Source organism: Bactrocera tryoni, chromosome 3 (assembly GCF_016617805.1).
Source record: "Bactrocera tryoni isolate S06 chromosome 3, CSIRO_BtryS06_freeze2, whole genome shotgun sequence".
NCBI lineage: Eukaryota > Metazoa > Arthropoda > Insecta > Diptera > Tephritidae > Bactrocera > Bactrocera tryoni.
Genome location: NC_052501.1, coordinates 9,311,960 through 9,332,802, shown reverse-complemented (window position 1 = coordinate 9,332,802; position 20,843 = coordinate 9,311,960). Strand labels below are relative to the sequence as shown.

The 20,843-nt window shown below is 35.5% G+C and overlaps 1 protein-coding gene across 2 annotated transcripts in view; it reads right to left on the bottom strand.

The window, feature by feature from the left end:
* Nucleotides 1–3,971: 3,971 nt before the first annotated feature.
* LOC120772679 (protein late bloomer) overlaps nt 3,972–20,843 on the bottom strand; it is a 29,090-nt gene continuing 12,218 nt past the window's right edge. For both annotated transcript variants that reach the window (XM_040101416.1, XM_040101417.1), the window contains exons 3-6: nt 5,520–5,684; nt 5,194–5,370; nt 4,753–4,926; nt 3,972–4,629 (exon numbers count right to left, since the gene is read on the bottom strand). In XM_040101416.1, the coding sequence (XP_039957350.1) occupies nt 4,549–4,629; nt 4,753–4,926; nt 5,194–5,370; nt 5,520–5,684 (597 nt within the window). In that variant the 3' untranslated portion in view covers nt 3,972–4,548. The remainder of the gene's footprint in view (nt 4,630–4,752; nt 4,927–5,193; nt 5,371–5,519; nt 5,685–20,843) is intronic.

Sequence of the window (20,843 nt, the reverse complement as noted above, 5' to 3'; positions counted from 1 at the left end):
AAGCGGTTTACTTTTATGAAAAAATCGCTCAGACCTTTTTTAAAGAGCAATCAATTTCCTACAAAATTCACAAATCGAAATATTTTTTCAAAAAGTTGGAAGCGAAATAAAAAGTTTTTTAACTGTTAATAGGAAAAAATAGAAAACCTTAAGGCGGAGAACCTTCCCGCTACAATTAAGCGTTTATAGTACTTGGAGAGCCTTTCTTAGAGTTGTTTGTCAACCAATATTTCAAAGTACCAAGCAAATAAATTCAATTAAAGTTTGAGCTCTTAATATTAATATCAAATATTTTGTTTTAATATAGGGTAGTCGAAAAAGTCTTTTCGTATTTCTTGTCAAACTGCAACTTATTTTTTTAAACTTATAATAAACTTCAATGAACCAAATATATAGCATTTTCGTCGACCTTTTTTGCCATTTTTCCGCTAGAGACATTATTCCATCAGTGTAAAACTTTTCTGGTTTCTCGGCGAAAAACTGCGACAAGTAATTTTCACAGGCTTTTCGTGAAGCCAACTTTACTCCATTAAGGGAGTTCTGCATTGACCGAAGCAAATGATAGTCCGATGGTGCAAGGTCAGGGCTATATGGTGGACGTATCAAAACTTCCCAACCAAGCTCTCCCAGTTTTTGCCGAGTCATCCAAGATGTGTATGGCTTAGCGTTGTTCTAATGGAAGACGAAGCACTTTCTATTGATCAGTTCTGGCCGTTTTTTTCGATTGCTTGCTTCAATTTCATCAGTTGTTGACAGTAAAATGCAAAATCATTCGTTTGACAATGCTGGAGCAGCTCATAGTGTATGATTCCTTTCCAATCCCACCAAACACTCAGCGTAACCTTTCGAGGCGTCAATCCTGGCCTTGCGAGCTTCATCACGCTAGGACCATGATCTTTTTCGCACATTGTTGTCGTATTTGATCCACTTTTCGTCTCCTGTTACCATTCGCTTCAGAATTGGTTCGATTTCATTTCGTTTCAACAAAGAATCAAAGAAGAATGTTACCTCGGTCCGATAAATTTTTCACAGACAATTCATGGGGTATTCAAACAGCGAGCTTCTTTTTGTAGCCAGCCTTTTTTAAATGGTTCAAGACCGTTTGATGATGAATGTTAAGTTCCTTAGCGATGTCATGGCTGCTTATGTGATGGTCCTGGTCAATCTTTTCCAAAATTTCATCGACTTTTTCAACGATAGGTCGACCAGAGCTTATTCCTTATGCTCTTTAGAAGTTTATTGAATTTGGTGTAAATGAAAACTTGCTTTTCCAGAGAATTTCACTGTTTCACAAAAGAGATCCAAAGCCAATTTTTGCATATCGATTCCTTCAACGGTTATTCGAGGCCAAAGTTCAACCTTGACGTAAAATATAATTTTTAAATTTTTTTTACACCATTTTACAAAATAAGGTTTCAAAATAAAAAAATATTAATTTAATGCGCACTATGATTGTTACATGCTCATAAAATGTAGTATTTACTTATTCAATCAACTATCCTCACATCTGATTAGGTATCGGGTTGCGAACTTAAATTAATAATTCCCCTTCGATTCGAAAGTTTGAAAGTTTTCTAAGATCTATGGACCCTCTCCGTAGATTTTGCCTACTGCACGGAATTGAATTATTGGAATACTGATAAGTTTTTTTTCCAAAATTGGTACGACTATTTTTCGTGGGAAATTTGATCGCTATAAGTAAGTTAGTGGGCATTTGACATCCGTTTGTTAACGGTACGCAAGATTTGTCTAACGATTTCACCTTAAAAATATAAAAAAGAGTTTAGAGTTACAGAATCATTGAAAATATTTTAGAGTATTATGGGGAGGCTACTTTATCACAAACACAAATATTTCAGTGACACAAAGCATTCCGTGAAGGTCGTGAAGTCATCGAACACTTTCCGTATACGAGTCGTCCATCCAGGGCTGTTAATGGCAGCAGAAAAATAGGAGTGGATCTCAGCATCTCTTATGAATCATCGTACCTTAATCTTGTGCAAAACCAACGTTGAATAGAGGCCACAAAGGAGATGCACGACAACGTAACTGAAGAGTCCACACTTTTTTTTATTAATTTATGAATATACCGTCAAAACTATCAAAAAATCAAATAGGAGCCGAAACTGAAAAACAAAAGTTTTGCTAAAGACTCGAAAGTCCATTCGACCTGAGGTTATAACAAGTGCATGGAAGATTGGATTAAGCGTTAGCATGCTTGCATTGTCTCAGAAGCTTATTTTAAAGACGATAATTTTTGCAATATTTGTATTCAAATACATGAAAATATGTGGGTTGCCCTTCAATATTTTGGAATTTGGCAACAGTAGTGTTGCAGTCTAGCAACTGATAACTTGATCGTAAAGTTTGACATTTTAAACTACTTGTACTGTTTACAGTCATTTGAAAAATTCATCTTGACCAAAAAATTAAATTATATCGCAAACAATTTCGCGTAATTATTTTTTATATCCTTCGAGGTGAATTAACTGAACAACAATACATAGATGAACTTAATTGAATTTTTGATGATGAACTCCTTCAAGGACCTGTGTTTATCGATGGTATGGTGAATTCATTCGAAGTCATAGTCACTCCAAAACCAATTTCGTGAAGGTCATCGAAAATCAGTTGTTTGTTCCCGAGACCATTGATAATGTGCGCAAACTAATATTGGCAGATTGTCTATCGTTAGATAGTGGCAACTATAGACATTAGCGGAACCAGCATACATTCAATATTGTAAAATGTAAAAAAAATTGTTCACGTTGGATACCACACAATTTGACGATCGCTCAAAATAAGGCCCGTGTCGATTGGTCTAGAGAAATGTTTACAAAATTCGATAGTAGTGCTTTGAAACGCCTCTGTGGAAATGTGACATCCAAAATGTATAGATATTAATTGAGAATATTTTAAAAAGCAATAAAGCGATTTTCGACAATTATTATTTGTTTTTGTTCTCTAATCTTTAACACTATTTTAATAATTTTTACAAGTTATTTTACAATTTTTACAACTTATTTCCACTGAAACGTTTTTAATTTCTACAATTGAGCTTTGCTTAAACCTCGATGTATGTAGTATAATATTATTTTTTTCAAATTACCATTTACTTAATTTCCTGTTCTCTACTTCTGTTAGCGAAAAAGGAAAGGAAAAATGCAATTTTGAACTATCAAAAAAAGCAGGGTTTTTTTATCGTTTTCAGTACTTTATTTTATTTTTTTTTTAGTTTTAACTGTATATAAATTTTATTGATACATTTAGTTAAAAATGCAATTGGTTTACAATCAATCTATTATTTTTTATAATAGTTTGTACATTTTGTATATAATTAATTTGTTTGTATTTGTATACACATATCTTCGTATTTTTGCAAATTGTAAAATTTTAATTTTTTTAATAAAGTTGTAATTGTTATTTGGCATGCATAAATTTAAAGAAATACATTAATTAACGACTTAAACTAATGTTAACAACAGCGATACAGCGCAATCATGCTTAGAAAAATTTATTATAAATTTTATTATAATATAATCAGTTAATCATTTGCTGCTTATACACTATGCAGGTGTTTATATACTTAATTTTTTTTTTAATTTTTTTAAAAATATTTTTTGAAGTTATTTTCTTTTAATATTTTTTACATCTTACTTTATCTCTTTTAATTTTCTCTTCAAATTTATTTCATATTTTTCCAAATTTTTTTAAAAAAATTTTGGAATTTTTTTTTAATATTTTTATGCTTATTTATTCACTTTTAAATTTCTGCTCAAATTTCTTAATTTTTTTTTTTAATTTTTTTAAATGTTTTTCTGAAGTTATTTCTTTTTCAAATTTTTTTGAAATAATTTTTAATTTTTTTTTTAATATTTTTATGCTTATTTAATCACTTTTAAATTTCTGCCAAATTTCTTTAATTTTTCTTTCAAAATTTTTTAAAAATATTTTTTTGAAGTTATTTCTTTTTCAAATTTTTTTACACTTCGCGTAATCTCTTTTAATTTTCTTTACAAATTTATTTAATTTTTTTTTCAAATTTACTGCCTATTGAACACCCTTTTTGGCACCTTCGTTTCGTTTGACTTGCATATTTATAAATTTCGTCTATATGTATGAATATGTGTCTATTCCCGCTGACATATGTAGGCGTTTGTGTTGGTAATTAAATATTTTCCAGCTAAGCTGTGTTCAGAGCGGCACTTTTACTGTTTTCTTTAGTAGCTTAGCTAATTTATGAGCATGTTGAGGTAGACTAGCGAAATGAATTTCATATTTTCCAGCGTCAGAACAAACACTTCTACAAAATATCGTTGTGTGTTGACTTTGTTTACAAAAACAAAACAAAAAATCAAACAATTTTAAGAAAAACAAAAAAGCAAAAACAATAAAATAAATACATCGATAGGTATGTACAGTTGTGTACGTATGTAACTGCATCTAATCAGCTATGCATACACACTTTCCACCTACTAAGTTTGTGTGTATGTGTGTGTAGAAATTCTTTGGCCTTTGTGCGCATTTAAATGAATCGCGTTAAACTGCTTATTTGGGATAGTATTTCGAGCGGCGCCAGCGATTCACAATGCTGTTGGCCAAGACCCAAGCGAAAGCGGCACAAATCAGCTGGAATTACGTAAGAGAATAGTAATAAATTTGATTACACAAATATAGCAAAGCATAATTTAGTAGCTAATAATTTGAAAATAAAGCAATAATTTATTGATTTTTGACATTTTAAATACGCACCTCGACCAACACCACACCGATGGCGAAGAAATTGAACGCCTGCCAGCGCTCGGCCGCGTACGCGAGGAACTTCTGCCGGCAGCCGTCGAGGTTGAGCTTGTCCGTAACGCTGTTGTAGCAGCTATTGGGCGGGAGCAGGTAATCGCTAGAGCCGATATTGCCGCAACAATCGAGCTAAGGCATGAATGGCGGCGCAAATATGGCAATAAACGTTTATGAATTATGATTGTCAATAGTGAAATATTACAATAACAAAAATAACACAAAATAATTTATAGTTTATAAACATATTTATGCACGCATATATGGCATTTTGTAAAGAGACTTGCGCGCATGCGCAAACAAGTCAAGTGCGCAAGTACAAAGCTACATACATATAAGCACACATACATAAGCATTTCTATACATTTCTATACACATTATAACATTACTCATGCTCACCCATCTCTCAATGCTCGCTATATGACTAGCGTTGCCCGGCTTGATGGGCACTGTCTGCGTGCCCCACAACTCATCGAAGGTTTGATCAATGTTGATCAGCATTGTCGTTTGGAAGATCCATAAGAAGCCAACCGATAGTGTTTGCAGCACAACCCATAGCAGCAGTATGATAGCGAACTACACACATATGTATATATGTACGTCGTTTCAGTTCGGCATAAAAGGGCAGTGACATTGAAAAGTACAAAAAAATATTGTGAAAAACAAATTCAATAAAATAACAATACAAATTGATACTTTGTTTACTAATGTGAAAATTTGCTTACCGTTTTGGAGATCTGGCTGCTTTCATGTGCCGCACCCAGTGAACCCAAGACAGCGGTCAAGATCACCACGATGCCCAAGCCGAGTATTACGAAGGCTGCGGTATTGAAATATTCAAGTTTGATGATTACATATGCGCCAATGCCAATGATGACCAAGCCGAGCAGCTGAAACAGAAGACATATAGTTGTTAATAAGGGATATTTTTAAGACAAGGAAATAGGCGTTCTATAGGACTGCTTTTGTAAGCGAACGCCAAAATAATGCTTCGCTGACTTAAGTTTCCCCAAATTAGGATAGAAACTGAGAATCGGAATTCATCAACATTTTTTGTAATTTCTCATTACATACATGTATTAAAAGTAAATAGATTGTTAAGGCCAAGTACATAGTTATACATCACTTGAAATTTCATAAAAGTTGTTTATAGACTTATATATTTCAAAAATAGGGGGCTTCCAAGCCTTATTGCTCTTTCAGTAGAGTATTATCGTTTATATCAAAACCTCTTACGGGTCTCTAAAAGGCTATTGGCTAAGCTTAAATATTTTTCCACTACAATTGACACTTTCGCACATTCGCCCACCGAAGAGCCTACAGAACGTTCTAAAAGCATTTACTGGTACCGTTACTTTAGAAAAACACACCATTGTAATGTACCAGTGTTCATCGATGGTGTGGTGAATTCAATCGAGGTCGCAGATCACTCCATGAGGAGTTTTTGGAAGGTCGTCCAAAATCAGTTGTTGTTTCGTTCGTTCGTTCCGAATCCAATAGAAATCGGTTGAGGCATTCAAAAGGCATGTTTTAGAAGTACCTTAATCAGAGTGTCAAAAGTGCTTCGACAGTTGGTTCAAACGCTCGCAAGAGTATAGATAGTATATAGTATAATGAAGAATATTTTGAAAACCAATAAAACTGTTTTCGATAATTAAAATTTGTTTTCGTTTTCGAATACTGAAATATAAAAGGCAACCGACGTATGCACCGATTGGTCCGATAACTTGCTGTTATTTTGAAAGTAGTTCATCATATCACTATCATAGGAACCTTCGTCCTTATTGGCAAAAAAATAGGACAAATAATTTTCATAAGCTTCTATTGATGTGAATTTTTTAGCCCGCAAAATCATTTGCCATGTACAGAAACTGATGCTAATCACTTGGTGCCAGGTTCGGATTACATGAAAACCTCTCAACCAAGCTACCGGAGCTTTTGACGATGAATGTGTCCTGGCGTTGTCCAAATGGAACACAATTCCTCTCCTATTTGGTAAAACTGACAGTACAAAATTCGATTTAAGAGTTTGACCGTAGGGAAGGACTTCAAAGTACATTATTCCCAACCAAACGATTCGACCATATAATCTGACGTTATCGTAAGTGACTCACTTTTCATATGCAGTAATCACCCGCTTAAGAATTCGATTTTGTTGTTCCAGTAATGAATCAAAGATTGATATTCGTTTTTTGTTTGCGTTAACTCGCATAGCACCCATACATCGAGTTTCGTTTTGTATGCAGTCTTATTTAAAAGGTTCTATGTACAATGTCTAGCACCTGGACAATCGAAAAAGTGCTGAGATGTTGGTCGGACGTAAAGATTTCTTATACTACATATATTTCATCGTTATTTTCAACAACTGGCCTTCCAGAGGGTGGTGAATCTTTAACATCAAAGTTACCGGAATGAAGTTAATGAAACCAAAATGACGTGTTTTCGCCTCTACCAAAGAAAAACTTCAAAATGTGACATATTTTCTCTTGTATGGTATCCATATTTAACGTGTGTCCAGCAATAGCCAATCAGGCAATCAAAAAAGCTTTTAGTACAAAATTTTAACTCTCTAATACCTATTGGATAAATTTGGAATTTCTTTTTACTAGACCTTATGTCATACAGAAAATACTAGTTCTATCTTTGAAAGAAGCAATTTTGAGTTACGCTTCCACTTGTTGAATTTACTATGCTGAAGCTCACTTGATTAAAATGGATGAGAATTTCGTTTATATTTCATTAAGAAAATAAATATTGAGGACAAATATTGAGCAAACCAACAACACCTGGCAACAACAACTTTGCGTTCAAAGAGATAACTTCACTCGCATTTACAACAAAAAGTGCTTAATTTAGAATTGCTTATAGTTGCAAAGATATATTTAAATAAATTTAAAAACATAGTAAAATACATAGCTGTTCAATGAAGTTATTAGTCAACCCAATAAAAACTGACTTCATTTCACGAATAGATTAGTGAAATAATAAAATCTACCATATTAGTCACCACTTAGTGGACTTGATATATGTCAACCTACTTGAACGAGTCAATAACTTTCGACAGTGCTTTTATTTATTGAGTAGTAATACCCAAATTGGGCTAACAAATGAGTGCAAAGCTAAAACTGTGACATTTTTTTCCATGCAAAATCATATTTTATGAATGCAAAAAAAATGTAGTGTGTCTACATAGAAACCAAATGAAAATAAAATAATTTAAATAATGAAATAAGGAAGTACGAGCAAATCCAAATTTTTGGTTTCCAGAAAATCTACTTCTAACTTTTTACAAAGAATCTTCATATGGAATGGGAAACGCGGTTTGGGTGACTGGGAATATTTAGTGAGAATCGAAAATATACGAGGCGTGTCCCAAAATTAAACGAACATTATATTTAAATCATATAATAAACGTATGGAACGCTATCTATTGAAAATTTTCGGCACTAAAAAATACATTCCACCTTTTTCAAACACAGTTCGCTTCAGGTAAATCGGATAACAGATATTAAAGTTGCAGCCATTTTAATAAAAGAAGAATTATACAACCGACCAGGATGCCTAAAAGCCAATAGGTCCTGAATTGATGAAAAAACCTAAAATTATTGGTGTCGGTGCAAATTACTGTGTGGGCAAAAAACAGTAAGACTTTTGTTTGTACTAAGGTTTTTTGTTCAATCCTCGTTGTTAACAGTTGTTAAAGGTATTTTCCGGAATAGCCCTCGTTGCGCGTAGCGATTGACGTTTAAAGTCAACAATTCACTGAAAATGGTTTCCCCAGAGCGGTCGTTTGAGTTTGCTGAATATCCAGAAGTCTCACGGAGCTAAATCAGGCGAAAACGGTGGCTGCGGCACGATATTGATGAAAAATTTGGCGAAAAACTCAAGAAGAATCAATGCTCATAAATCCGGTCTCTTTTTACGAATAGCTTCGCGCAAACGACGCATAACACTCAAATGGTAAGCCTTGTTGACGGTCGCAAGGCAGTTTGACTACACCATGCCTCGATAATCGACGAAAACTGTCAGCATAAACTTCATTTTTATCTGCTTTGACGTAGTTTTTCGGCTTCGGCTCTGCTTTGCCACGCTATTTGGCCAATTGATTGTCTGTTTCCGGGTCGTAAGCATAGAACCAAGACTCATCGCCAGTAATAATAAGTTTCATGGCAGCCTGGTAGTCGGTAATGATTGTTTCACAGACGTTAAATTCCGAAAAATTTTAGTGATTTTGGAAGTAATTGTGCTTTCACTTTTCTGAGACACAAATCTTTCAAAATAGATTTTACTGATCCTTCCATTTCATCGATTCTCAAGCACAAATTCCTTTATTTTATTGGCGTGTAGTTCATTAGTTGATGTTGGTGGCCGTCCTTTGAACAATTTGTACCAATCAATAACACTTATTCCCGACAAACAATTATCACTGAAGGCTTTTTCCAACATTCTCATCCTCTTGACATCAGAAATTTGACTCCGAGCACAAAACTTCTTTGTTGAATAATTTCACTCATCGTAAAAATCGACGAAAGTACTTTATGTATTTCAGCAAGCCAAGCGTATACTAAACACTAATGATTATTTTGATAAACTCTTGGGACAGATGTCATTGATAGGCATACTAACCCAGAAAAAAACATTTCGATGAACGGGTTTTCTCTGTTTAATAGTATTTAGAAACTGTCTAAAAGCGTTAAAAATGTCCAAAAAATTAGAAATGGAGACCACGCATAATTGATTATCGAGAACTGCAATGGTATCAAAAGATTGATGTCGAACGTATCCTCAAATTGGTTTTTATATTTTCGCCTTTTATCGAAAAATCAATCTCAGGCACAATTTCCTAATTATTGCCTAAAAAGTTCTCAATTTTATTCTTTTGAACAGAAGTTATGATTCAATAACAAACAGTTGCCATTTGGGCTTAATCAAGAAACTTCTACTTGACAAACTCATTTCAATCACACTTGAAAGGTAAAACCAACAATAGTTGATCAACCAAATGGCAACCTTATTACAAAATCGATTTGTTGCGTTTGGGTATACAAATCGAACAAACCAAATAAACAAAATTTTTTGGTATAAATAAAAATAGACAATTTGCAATAAATTATTCATACTTTTATGGCAATTTTGCATTTTTACGACCACAAAGAAACATTGAGCGAATATAAATACGAAAATGTCATTTCAAAATGAAATAAGTGCAATGAAAAAAGGCATTTTGCATTAGAACCAGTTCAACAGGGTGGAGGTGTAGGTGGAGATTCATAAGTTTTCCATAAATCTTGTGTATAAATTAGCTATGCTGAGAGTAATCGCTAAAATAGCAATGTCTACTCTTCCCTTTTGCAAATTTTAGCAACAAATGCGGCAGTCTTACATAATAGCTAAAGCGCCTGATCATATAATCTACGGAGGCAAACAAACGCGGTCTTAAAACTATTCATACGATGTAGAACGGGGGCAAGTGTAGTCATAAGCGTTTTGCAAATTTTTTCCAGTAATAAAATAGAGTATACTCCTTGGGTAAATAAGTATGTATATATGTGCATGTTTACATAGTAAATGAGTTGGTTCTTCTTTTAGCAACTGTGTTAAGGCTAAAGCTGTCTGTGATGATAAGAAAAGTGAAATCTACGCGTCACTGTTTGTTTTGAGTTCAGCGATAAGAGCGCTCATATACAGTAAACACACATACATGCTTACTAACACGTTTATTTTTGTATGCGTAAGTACTGAGAGATAGCAAATAATCGCTTAAAAGTACATTAGCAAACAATTTATTGACATCACATGGTAACCATAGAACTTAGAACATAACCAAAGAACTATTGTGATTATGTAAGGCAGCTACGCACAAATATATACTACATACATATATCTTAAGTTATTTATTAAAAGTCGCACAAAATTTATCAACACGAAATACTTGAGTAGAGGACGTGAAACTTATTTCATAAAACCACATATGTAAATCAAAAATGTATATATCCTTTTCTCCTAAGTAAATTTAATCATCTGGAAAAGAGTTTTAAGGTATGCTTGTGTGCTTAAGTAACAGATAATCCTTATTTTGAAAAAAAAAAATAACTTTCCTTCCATTTTGTCCAGAAAAACAACCATTTGTTGTGGTTTGTGGGCCGTTGGAATCATCATCATTTCTGTGATTTTTCTTTAAAAAAGTGGGCAACCTCGAAATGGATGACCCTTTATATAGATCAAAGATTAACTTAGAAAAGATTTATCTACAGCGAAAAGAGAATTTTCTCTTAACACTCATTATATACCACATGACAAATTTTGATCCGGATTGATCAATTTAAATTGCGTGCAAAAACCGATCGACACAATTTTTTCCTAGATAGGTATAACCTTTTGATATGTTCGGCTGAAGTTTTATCTCTATATGCCAAATGTGTGTGTTTGGCAGCAGTCTTTTACGACGTGAAAAGTTTGTCTAACGATTTTTACCTTGGAAAAAATTTTTAAAAGCGAATTTGAATTTTTTTGTTTCCAATGGTATGGCGGATATGGAATCGCTGAAAATGTTGTAGAAGTGTTTTGGAGAGTTAATTTTATAAGGTACATAAGACAAGACATGAATTTATGAATACGACGTCGGAACAGTTCAACAACCTAAGTCAAAAATTAAAGTGATGCTTATCGTTGCCTTTGAATACCGTAATATGGTTCACTATGAACTCGTTTCACAGATTCAAACGGTCAATCAGAAATTCTATGCGTCCACTTTTATGCATTTACGTGAGGCAATTCGTCGCTAACGACTGGTTTCCGTTTGCAGAAAAAATTAATTTATCATCAGGATAATACGCCGTCACATTTTATCATGACTGTGACTGACTTTTTGGCCAGACTCGAAACGAGAGTCAGCGCACAGCTTCAAGATTTGGCAAATCCATCAAAAGTCATTCACACAAAGCACTGAAAGTCATCCCAGATTAGGCTTATAACAATTGTATGATTTTGAATACAATTATAAATAAGGATCAGGAAACATGTGGTGATCCTAAGATAAATAGTTCGAGCTGCAGAACTAAACAGAGAAGATACAATCTACTAGAAAAGTGTACAGCTGCTGGCGTACGCCGATCATATTGATATCAAAGGCCTCAACAACCGCACCGTTAGTTCTGCTTTCTCCAGAATGGATAAGGAAGCGAAGCAAATGGGTCTGGTAGTGAACGAGGATAAGACGAAATATCTCCTGTCACCAAGCAAACAGTCGTTGCACTCGCGACTAGGCACCCACGTCACTGTTGGCAGTCATAGCTTCGAAGTTATAGATAATTTCGTCTTTTTTGGAATCAGCACCAACAACAACGACAGCCTCGAAATCCAACGCAGAACATCTCTTGCCAACAAGTAGTACTTTGGACTGAGTAGGCAATTGAGAAGTAAAATTCTTTATCGACGAACAAAAATGAGAATATCGCATGCGATGGAACAATGAGCTATATGAGATAATAGACGACATTGACATAGTTTAGCGAATTAAAAGACAGTGGCTAAGCCATGTCGTCCGTATGGACGAAAACACTCCAGTTCTGAAAGTGTTCGAATCAGTACCTATCGTGGGAAGCAGAGGAAGATGAAGACCTCCACTCCGTTGGAAAGAGCAGGTGAAGAAGAACCTGGCTTCGATTAGAATCTCCAATTGGCGCCACGTAGCGAAAATAAGAAATGACTGGCGCGCTGTTGTTAACTCGGAAACTTACACTTTTACCTGGGGTTGAGTTGAAATTAAAGGGTTTAGTGAGTTTAGAGCAAAGGAACTTATTTTGGAGACTGAAGTGTTTGTCCTATTGATTGGATGATGCTCATCTGCATCTTAACAACTGCTCTCTAATTAAAAATTGTCGATCTTTTCAATTACTCGGTTCCGATATTCCTTGCGCTCTTGTTCTTATTAATCACCACAAGTGACACTGAAATCACTTAAACAAATTGATTTAATTAAAAATCAGAACAACGAACAACAAGAATCGGTGACGCTTTGTATGACCATAAATCATGGGTCACTTAGTTCTATGAGTTATTAGCTGTCATGTCATGCAATGCGCGCACAGACACACACCTACTACATCTTCTAAAAGGTATGTGGCATAAGTGTTTGCGATAGCCAATTGATTAGTTACAAATAAAATACGAAAAAATCGAAATTAGCAAAGAGGCACAATAAATTACCGAAGTACGAAGTTGAAAATGGCAAAGGCGGCAAAGTCTAATTTAGAAATGATTCAGTAATCGTTGCATGATAGCGAAAGGCGTGGAGTAGCGCAAAATATAGTGATTAGATAAGAGCAATAAGTGATGACGGCGGCTGTCAAGTGCAATTCTTATTAGTAGTCTCCGCTCTTTTGCTGAAAATTACGTAAATTTTAAATACAAACATGCTTATATACTTATGTATGTACTTTGTGAATATGTACAGTGAAACACATTTAAAATGAATATTGTTGAAAGATATTGTTGAGTTAATCTCATTTCTAATCTCCCATAAGTTCATTGCTTTTGACAGCTGTCATTTGAAATCTCCGCTATGCGAATTGAAACTGAAAATATCGAAAATATGGTCATAATGACTTTATGAAAGACAGATTGACAAGTTCGTACGAGCATATTTCTAGTTCTCAAGAAAAACTACACATACTCTCTGTTAAATACTTCAAGGTATCTCCTCATGACTGCATAGTTTTAAAAAATAACATCACTAGTATTTTCTTAGTAAATGACCGCATAATTTCACACGCTAAACGTCTCACGAAGAGACTTTTTCATGTTCTACGCTTTCAAAGCCTTTCAAATTTCAATTTTGATGAAAAGTGGATCACGAATGATAACGTCAAATGAAAATAGTCTTGGTCAAATCACGGTGAGTTGACGCAAACGGTGAATATGCCAAAATAGTCTGTCAGGACTGGTTTTCTGTATATTTGATAGGGCATTTAGACGTCTAGGAATGGACCGAAAGTGGCCAGCTTTGGCGAAAAAGAAAGAAATTGTGTTCCATCTAGATGACGCCAGGCCACACACATCGCTAGTAGTAACTCGCCAGAAGTTCCGAAAGCTTTGTTGGAAGTATTTTCCGCATCAATACAATAGTCAACCGAGCGATTACTACGTGTTCCTGCTTATAGAAAAACGATTTCGAAAGAGAAAAAATCGATTAAAAGCAGTAATATGGACGGGGGTTTCAATGAAAGTTTTATTGTGATAAGTACTAGTCAACTGATTATCTTTCATTTTTCAATCTGACAGTACAGTATTTCATATTTAGGTCATAATTTCAACCAAAGTACTGATAAAAGTTATTCCTTCTCTTTGAGACTAATAGCATAGCTCCATCTGGACTGCAACAAAGAGAATAAAAACCCAGTAATTTGCACTCAAAACTTTAAAAACACTCCTGAGTTCCACTATTGGCCTGCCCACTGCACTTTTAACTCACCGCTGGCTGGTATGGGCATTCATTTTCCAAGATAACAGAGCTTGTGCTATGAGTAAACACGGAATGCATTTATATGTAAATTTACATACACACATGCACACATATACTTATATTTAGTAAAGACAAGTGATGAAGATTATGCGGCTGATAAAAAAGCGCACCCATCCTTGTGCTCAATTACTTTACGAGCACTAAAACTAAACGCTGCAACTAGTGAAATAAAACTGAATTAAAAGAGACACGAACACACACACGCGTCTATATGCATACAAATGCGAGTATATTTGCAGAAGTTCGCTAGTTAGTTGTGTGTTCATGTAAGAAAATTAGTGTGAAACGGATGCGCGCATTTGAAAAAGATTTCAGAATATTTTAAAATTAACAACAACCATAAATGCAACAAAGCCGCCATGAGTCACGCGAATGATAGGAACTTTTTATGTGCAATTGTACTAGGGTGAGCATTTTCTCATACATTTTATGCCAGTCAAGTGTTGGCATACTAAAAGACAGATCTTAAAGCTTTTAGTTTTCAATCGGTTATTCGAACTTTTCGACAATTCGCAGATGAAGCCAAATGAAAATATGCGCCCAAACCTTTTTTGCCTAAAAATTATAAAACAAAAATATTAAAATGGGAAAAAGAATATAGCTGGAATTCTTGATCTAGTGACTGAAGTCCAAAGCATACTAAAATTATGGAGGCAACACTTCTCCAGCCTACTGAATGTCAGGGAAAGCATAGTATCAGGAGATGGTGAACCCGATTATCCAATCGATGACGATGGATCGGACGTTCCATTGGCCGACCATGAAGAAGTTCGAATGACTATTATCCCTCTGAAGAACAACAAAGCGATGAGGCCCGATGAATTGTAGGCCGAGCCATACAAACACGGCGGCGAGGTAGTGTTAAGCACCATGTATCAGCTTTTTGGCAGAATATGGTCGAACATAAGCATGGCCGACGATTGGAATTTATGTGTACTCTGCCCAATCCACAAAAAGGAAGACACTCACCCACACTCTGCGCCAACTACCGTTGAATAAGCCTCACCAACATCGCATATAAAGTTCAATCGAGCGTAATGTGTGAAAGATTAAAGCCAACCGTCAATAAACTGATTGGATCTTATCAGTGTTGCTTTAGGCCTGGAAAATCAACAACGGACCAGATATTCACCATGTGCCAAATCTTGGAAAAGACTCGTGAAACGAGAATCGACACTCACCACCTCTTCGGCGATTTCAAAGCTGCCTTTGACAGCACGAAAAGGAGTTGCCTTTATGCCGCTTTATGCTATGTATGTATTTGGTATCCCCGCTAAACTAATACGGCGAGAAATACCAAAAGCTCGGTCAAGATCGGGATATCTCCGAGCCGTTCGATACCAAACGACGTTTCACACCAGGCGACTATTTATAGTGGTTCTTCAACTTACTGCTGCAAAATTTATAGTTGTAGAGCTGTATAGAAATGACATAACCTCAACAGGTGCCACTTCGGACTGAGTAGACAATTGAGAAGTAAAGTCCTCTCTCGACGAACAAAGACAAAACTTATATAAGAGCCATGGACAATGACAAAATCTGATGAGTCGACGTTACGAGTTCGCCATTTTTCATTGAAGTCACGTTTTAACCACTGTTTGTCGAAATCTTGTAAACAACTAACAACCCTAATGCAGACCTAGTACGTGCAATGCACGCTTTTTGCACTGAAAAGGCACGCGCAGCTTTCAGGCACACTTTGGTGAATGCCACAACAGTGAAGTGGCAAAAATAAGCACGAAATTAGATCGGCACAGTTGCACGAGTATAAATATTGTACCTTTCAGCGGCAGTGGAACGCTTAGCGGTTTTGCGCCAGCAATCATGCCGCCAATAGGCACATTAGCAGCTGCAAACCAGTACATATGCGCACGTGTGTGTATGTCTTCTGAAATTTTTGCCAATATTTACATATGTACATGCGCTTGCCAATCAGTCAATCACTCAGTTTGCCAGTTTGCCAGTTAGTTCGTCAGTCAGCCGTCTGATTTATATGAAAAGAATGCTAGTTGTTGTTGTTGCCACTGCATTTAGGTTTATAGTTTTGTGTGGTTGGCATGCGCGATGCTTTTCCAAGTGCACGCCAAATATGCAACAACAACAAATAAAAGCGGCAATGTCAATAAATTACAACAATTTAAACAAATTGTAAACAAACGTGCCCAACTGAATAACAACCCACCAATTGACTCAGCGTCGCCCACAGCGCAACGAAGACGTCTGCTAGGAGAGCGCAAGTGCGCGGGTGTGCCTCTGTGTGTGATATGCAAAACTTCACAGTGCATTCATGGATTAAACATAAACAAATATGCTGTAAATTCCAACTAAATTAGTTGACTGCTAATAAAATATAATGATATTTTTTGCCAAGTCTAAAGGTCAGTCAGGCGAATCTCTGTCCAAGCTTTATGCAAATCCGAGGCGGGAAGTCGTAATCATTCGAATTAATGAATACTCGTATTTTTGATTGGATAGAAGGTCTGGCGTTTCTGACTACAAGACTCAATCTTTTTGGATATATAGGAACGCTAGGAGTTTTATCGTCGATCCCAAATGAGTGCAATAAATTAAGGCTTGTTGACAATACCGGCCAGAAATTTTTTGGTATTTTTAATTTTATCGCTTAAAATTCATAAAAAACTTTTCTTTACATAAGTATTCAAACAATAATGTGGTAATTCTCTCAGCTCAGTCTTAAAACGTGCTTTCGAAAATTCCTAAAATACAAACAAAAAAAAGAAAAGGCTAAATTTGGGAGCATTACATATTTAAGCCCTAAGTTACATTATTACATTAAACGAGTTCATTAATAATAAAATAATTTCATTATGATTAAAAATTAGCCTATATTTTCGATATAACATATGATCAAATTTGAGCCAGACTGACCTATTTTATTAAAAATCTTTATTATCGGCAACAAAATAGGCCCTTCAGCCAATACAAGCTTATAAAGATTTATGCCACTCTGATATTTTCGATATATCATATGATCAAATTTGACCCGGACTAATCTATTTTATTAAAAATATTTATTATCTCCATTAAAATAGGCTCCTCAGCCAAAACAGGCTTACCAACATTTATTCCAATCCGATATTTTCGATATATCATATGATCAAATTTGACCCGGACTGACCTACAGACACCAACATTTATTTCAATTTTCTATACACTTCATATGACACACTTTTTAGAGCGTCATTCGCTAGAGACGTTTCAAAGTCATATTCATAAACCAACGTCTTGTCACCAGTAATGAATGAATGTAGTTTGTTAATGTAGGGTCCTCAGCTACGTTGCCAACCATTTCTTTAGCGCCTTCCACTCGACATCATTTTTGCAAAAGATTCAATTATTTAGGGACGAATCTAGCATTGAGACGCTTCGTGCCCAAAATATTAACCAACCAGTGTTCGTTCGATCTATAAGAGATGTTGAGATCATATAGTAAGAGTCAAAATCCTATACAAAGAGTCCTCTGCAAATAGAGAGTTTTCATATTTTCAAATTTCAATAAAAAACATCGTAGATTTTAAAGAATTACTGTCAATATTTGCAGAATATCTTCAGTGGAATTTTATACTAACTATAACTAACTATGTTGCCATACCCGATTTCACACGTAAACTACAAAAATCAACGATTTCAATGTATACGGCCGCTTTCCAGTGCTAAAGGGTTTCCCGAAATCGATTTTGTAACTCTAGAGACCACCCATATTACAAAACCAAAATTATTCGAATATAAACAACATATTTTACTACAATAAATATATTTCGCATTTTCAATTGCAGCTATTTCCCGAATCACTTTTGGGTGTCTGACATTTGTTTTTCACTTATACCTTACTTGTAAACTTTTAGGTTAGCATTTACATGTGCGAACGTGACTGTAATGCAAACGGGAATTATAAAAATTTATATTTACTTAATTAATTTATTTGTAACCACATAACTTTGTGCGCATTTTGTAAAATATCGAACGCATAGATCTAATTACAACAAATTTCTCTCCCATTTAGTTGTAAATTTTTATTACTGTCGCAATTAAATTTGTGGTAATTAAACAATTTGTATGTAAGTCATAACTTATTTCGCTTGAAATTACAGAAAAACTTATCCAAGTATTTACTTCTAATAATTTCAAAATAATTGACATGGATATATTAAAGTAGGAGTACATAATGCGTCCAACAAGCCCGATAGACAATTTTCTTCATACCACAAGAGTTAGAAATCAGTGTAGATTGAACCGGAAAAAGTATAGAGATATCTCAGATATCCCACCTTTTTATATCAGTTATATTTAAACTTTGCTCACACTCTCTAGTCCAAGAATTTAAACTTGAAAAAAAAGAAAAAACAGACAAAAAACTCGACTCTTTTGTCATTATCCGCAAAATGTGTGAATAAATAATTGAAGGGCTAAAAACTCAATATGTTATACTAGGTCAACCTTATTACACTTGATTTATTACAGCTGATTGCTCGTCACTCTAAAAGCAGCTGTATGTAGCATAACACTAAGAATGTGATTGCAAAAAATCGATCGTTAAGATTTTTGGATCAATCCAATGCGACTCGCTTCTCTTTTCAACTCTCCGCATCTATCACATCCAGCACGTGTTGTGATCGATTGTAACGTTGCGAGGTAGCCAGTCTGCTTTCTCTCCGCTGCGACACGGCACTCTTCATCGTAGCAGCTGTTCTTTTGCATTTTCGAGAACCATCTGTGGTACATAAGTTTGCAGCTTTACGTAGGAGCTTGAAATACCGTCCGACAGTTCCCTTATACCGAGTTGCTGATAAGTGCTCTCAGAAAGCAGGAGTGCAATTCGAATAGAGATTGTTCGGCTGTCTATAGTAATTGCAGCTGATCGAAGTCGAACCGTCGTTGTATTTGTTGACATGCGTTTTTTGCTGCATTGAGGCGGGTGCGTATTTTGGCTGCAACAAGATAGTGGAGCGAATCGCTGTTAGGACCTCGGAGCGTACGCACGTCTGAAACACTATAGACGTGTCTTCCGTCTATCACAACTAAATCGAACTGGTTGGTGGATTTTCGTTCCGGACACAGCCAGACTGCTTGATGAATTTTTCTACACTGGAATCTAGTACTACAGATAACCATATGTCGGGGCCCAGCGAAGTCGATCAGCTTCCACCCATTTGGGAATTTTTGTTCATGGAAGTTGAATTTACCGACCGTTGTACCAAAGATACCTTCTTTGTCCACCCTGGATTTTGACATCGTATCTAGCTATCATAGGTGCGCTCCAAGCGCTCATAGCAGACATCTTTGGTCATATCATCCTACTATGTCGTCGAGACGTGGACGCAAATCACCGATATATTTGAAGAACTTCACTGTAATGCGGCTTGCGGCCGTTCATCCACCGGGGTGAATACCAAGACTCGGCGTTGGGGTCTCTCTCTCACTACGAATCCCACAACGAATCTGCGATTCTTTATATGGTCACTATAGTAAATGGCACAAGGACTTACTCGTTTCAGTCCATGTTCCATCCATCGCACTTCTTGGATGGCGAGGATGTCAGTCTTAACTCTTACGAGGACATCAACCAGCTGGGCAGATGGTTCCAATTAAGGAACCGGACATTCCAGTTGCATGCTCTTAAATCGTAATCCTTAATGCCTTTGCCGGGGTCGTCATCAAAAACGGATCTCTCATACGAGGCTGTTGTTTCCTTTTTATTTGGGGCTGTTTTTACGGGTTCCAAACCTATGGCACAATCATACATAGGTGGAAGTGATAATAATCAGCGTGAAGAGCTGTGGCGATTTCGGCACCTTAATCTGTCTCAATTTTAATTGATTTAGTGACCTGTAATTATGCACACGTCTTTTCCAGAAACTGCTGATTTGTCGGAACTGCCGATATCGGAAAACTATAGCATATAGCTGTCATACAAACTGACCGATCAAAATCAACTTCTTTTGTGGAAAACTTTCTTAATTGCGAAAATTGATCAGATCGGATTGCTTTAGTATATAGCTGCCACACAAACTGACCTAACAAAGTCGAAAAAACGATATTCTTTTACACTTTCATGCTACGCGAAATACACCTGTGAAGAGTATTATAGCTTAGTGCAAACGATGTTAACCTTTCTTTCTTGTATATTTACAACAACATATTAGTATTTAACTCCACTACATCTCCACTTACGTCGTTTGTAATCCATTATCATGCTAATCTGTGTTATTAGCAAACTTGTATTAGCACAACAATGGCTTTTAGCAATAACTGTTTACATACTTCCTGATAAGCCATTGTTAAGCTTCACACACTTCATAAAGCGTTCATGTTAATTTTCATAATTATGACTAAATGCCCGTTGATTGTTGACGTTTGTTTCGCTTCAAAATTTATGGCTTGACACAGACATTGGACCCATAAATATACATTTTAAAGACACAAGCATTTATCAATGCATAAAAGTGTGTTGGTATGTATGCGTGCATATATTTATATTGATGAATGCTTAGGAAAGTTAATAAGT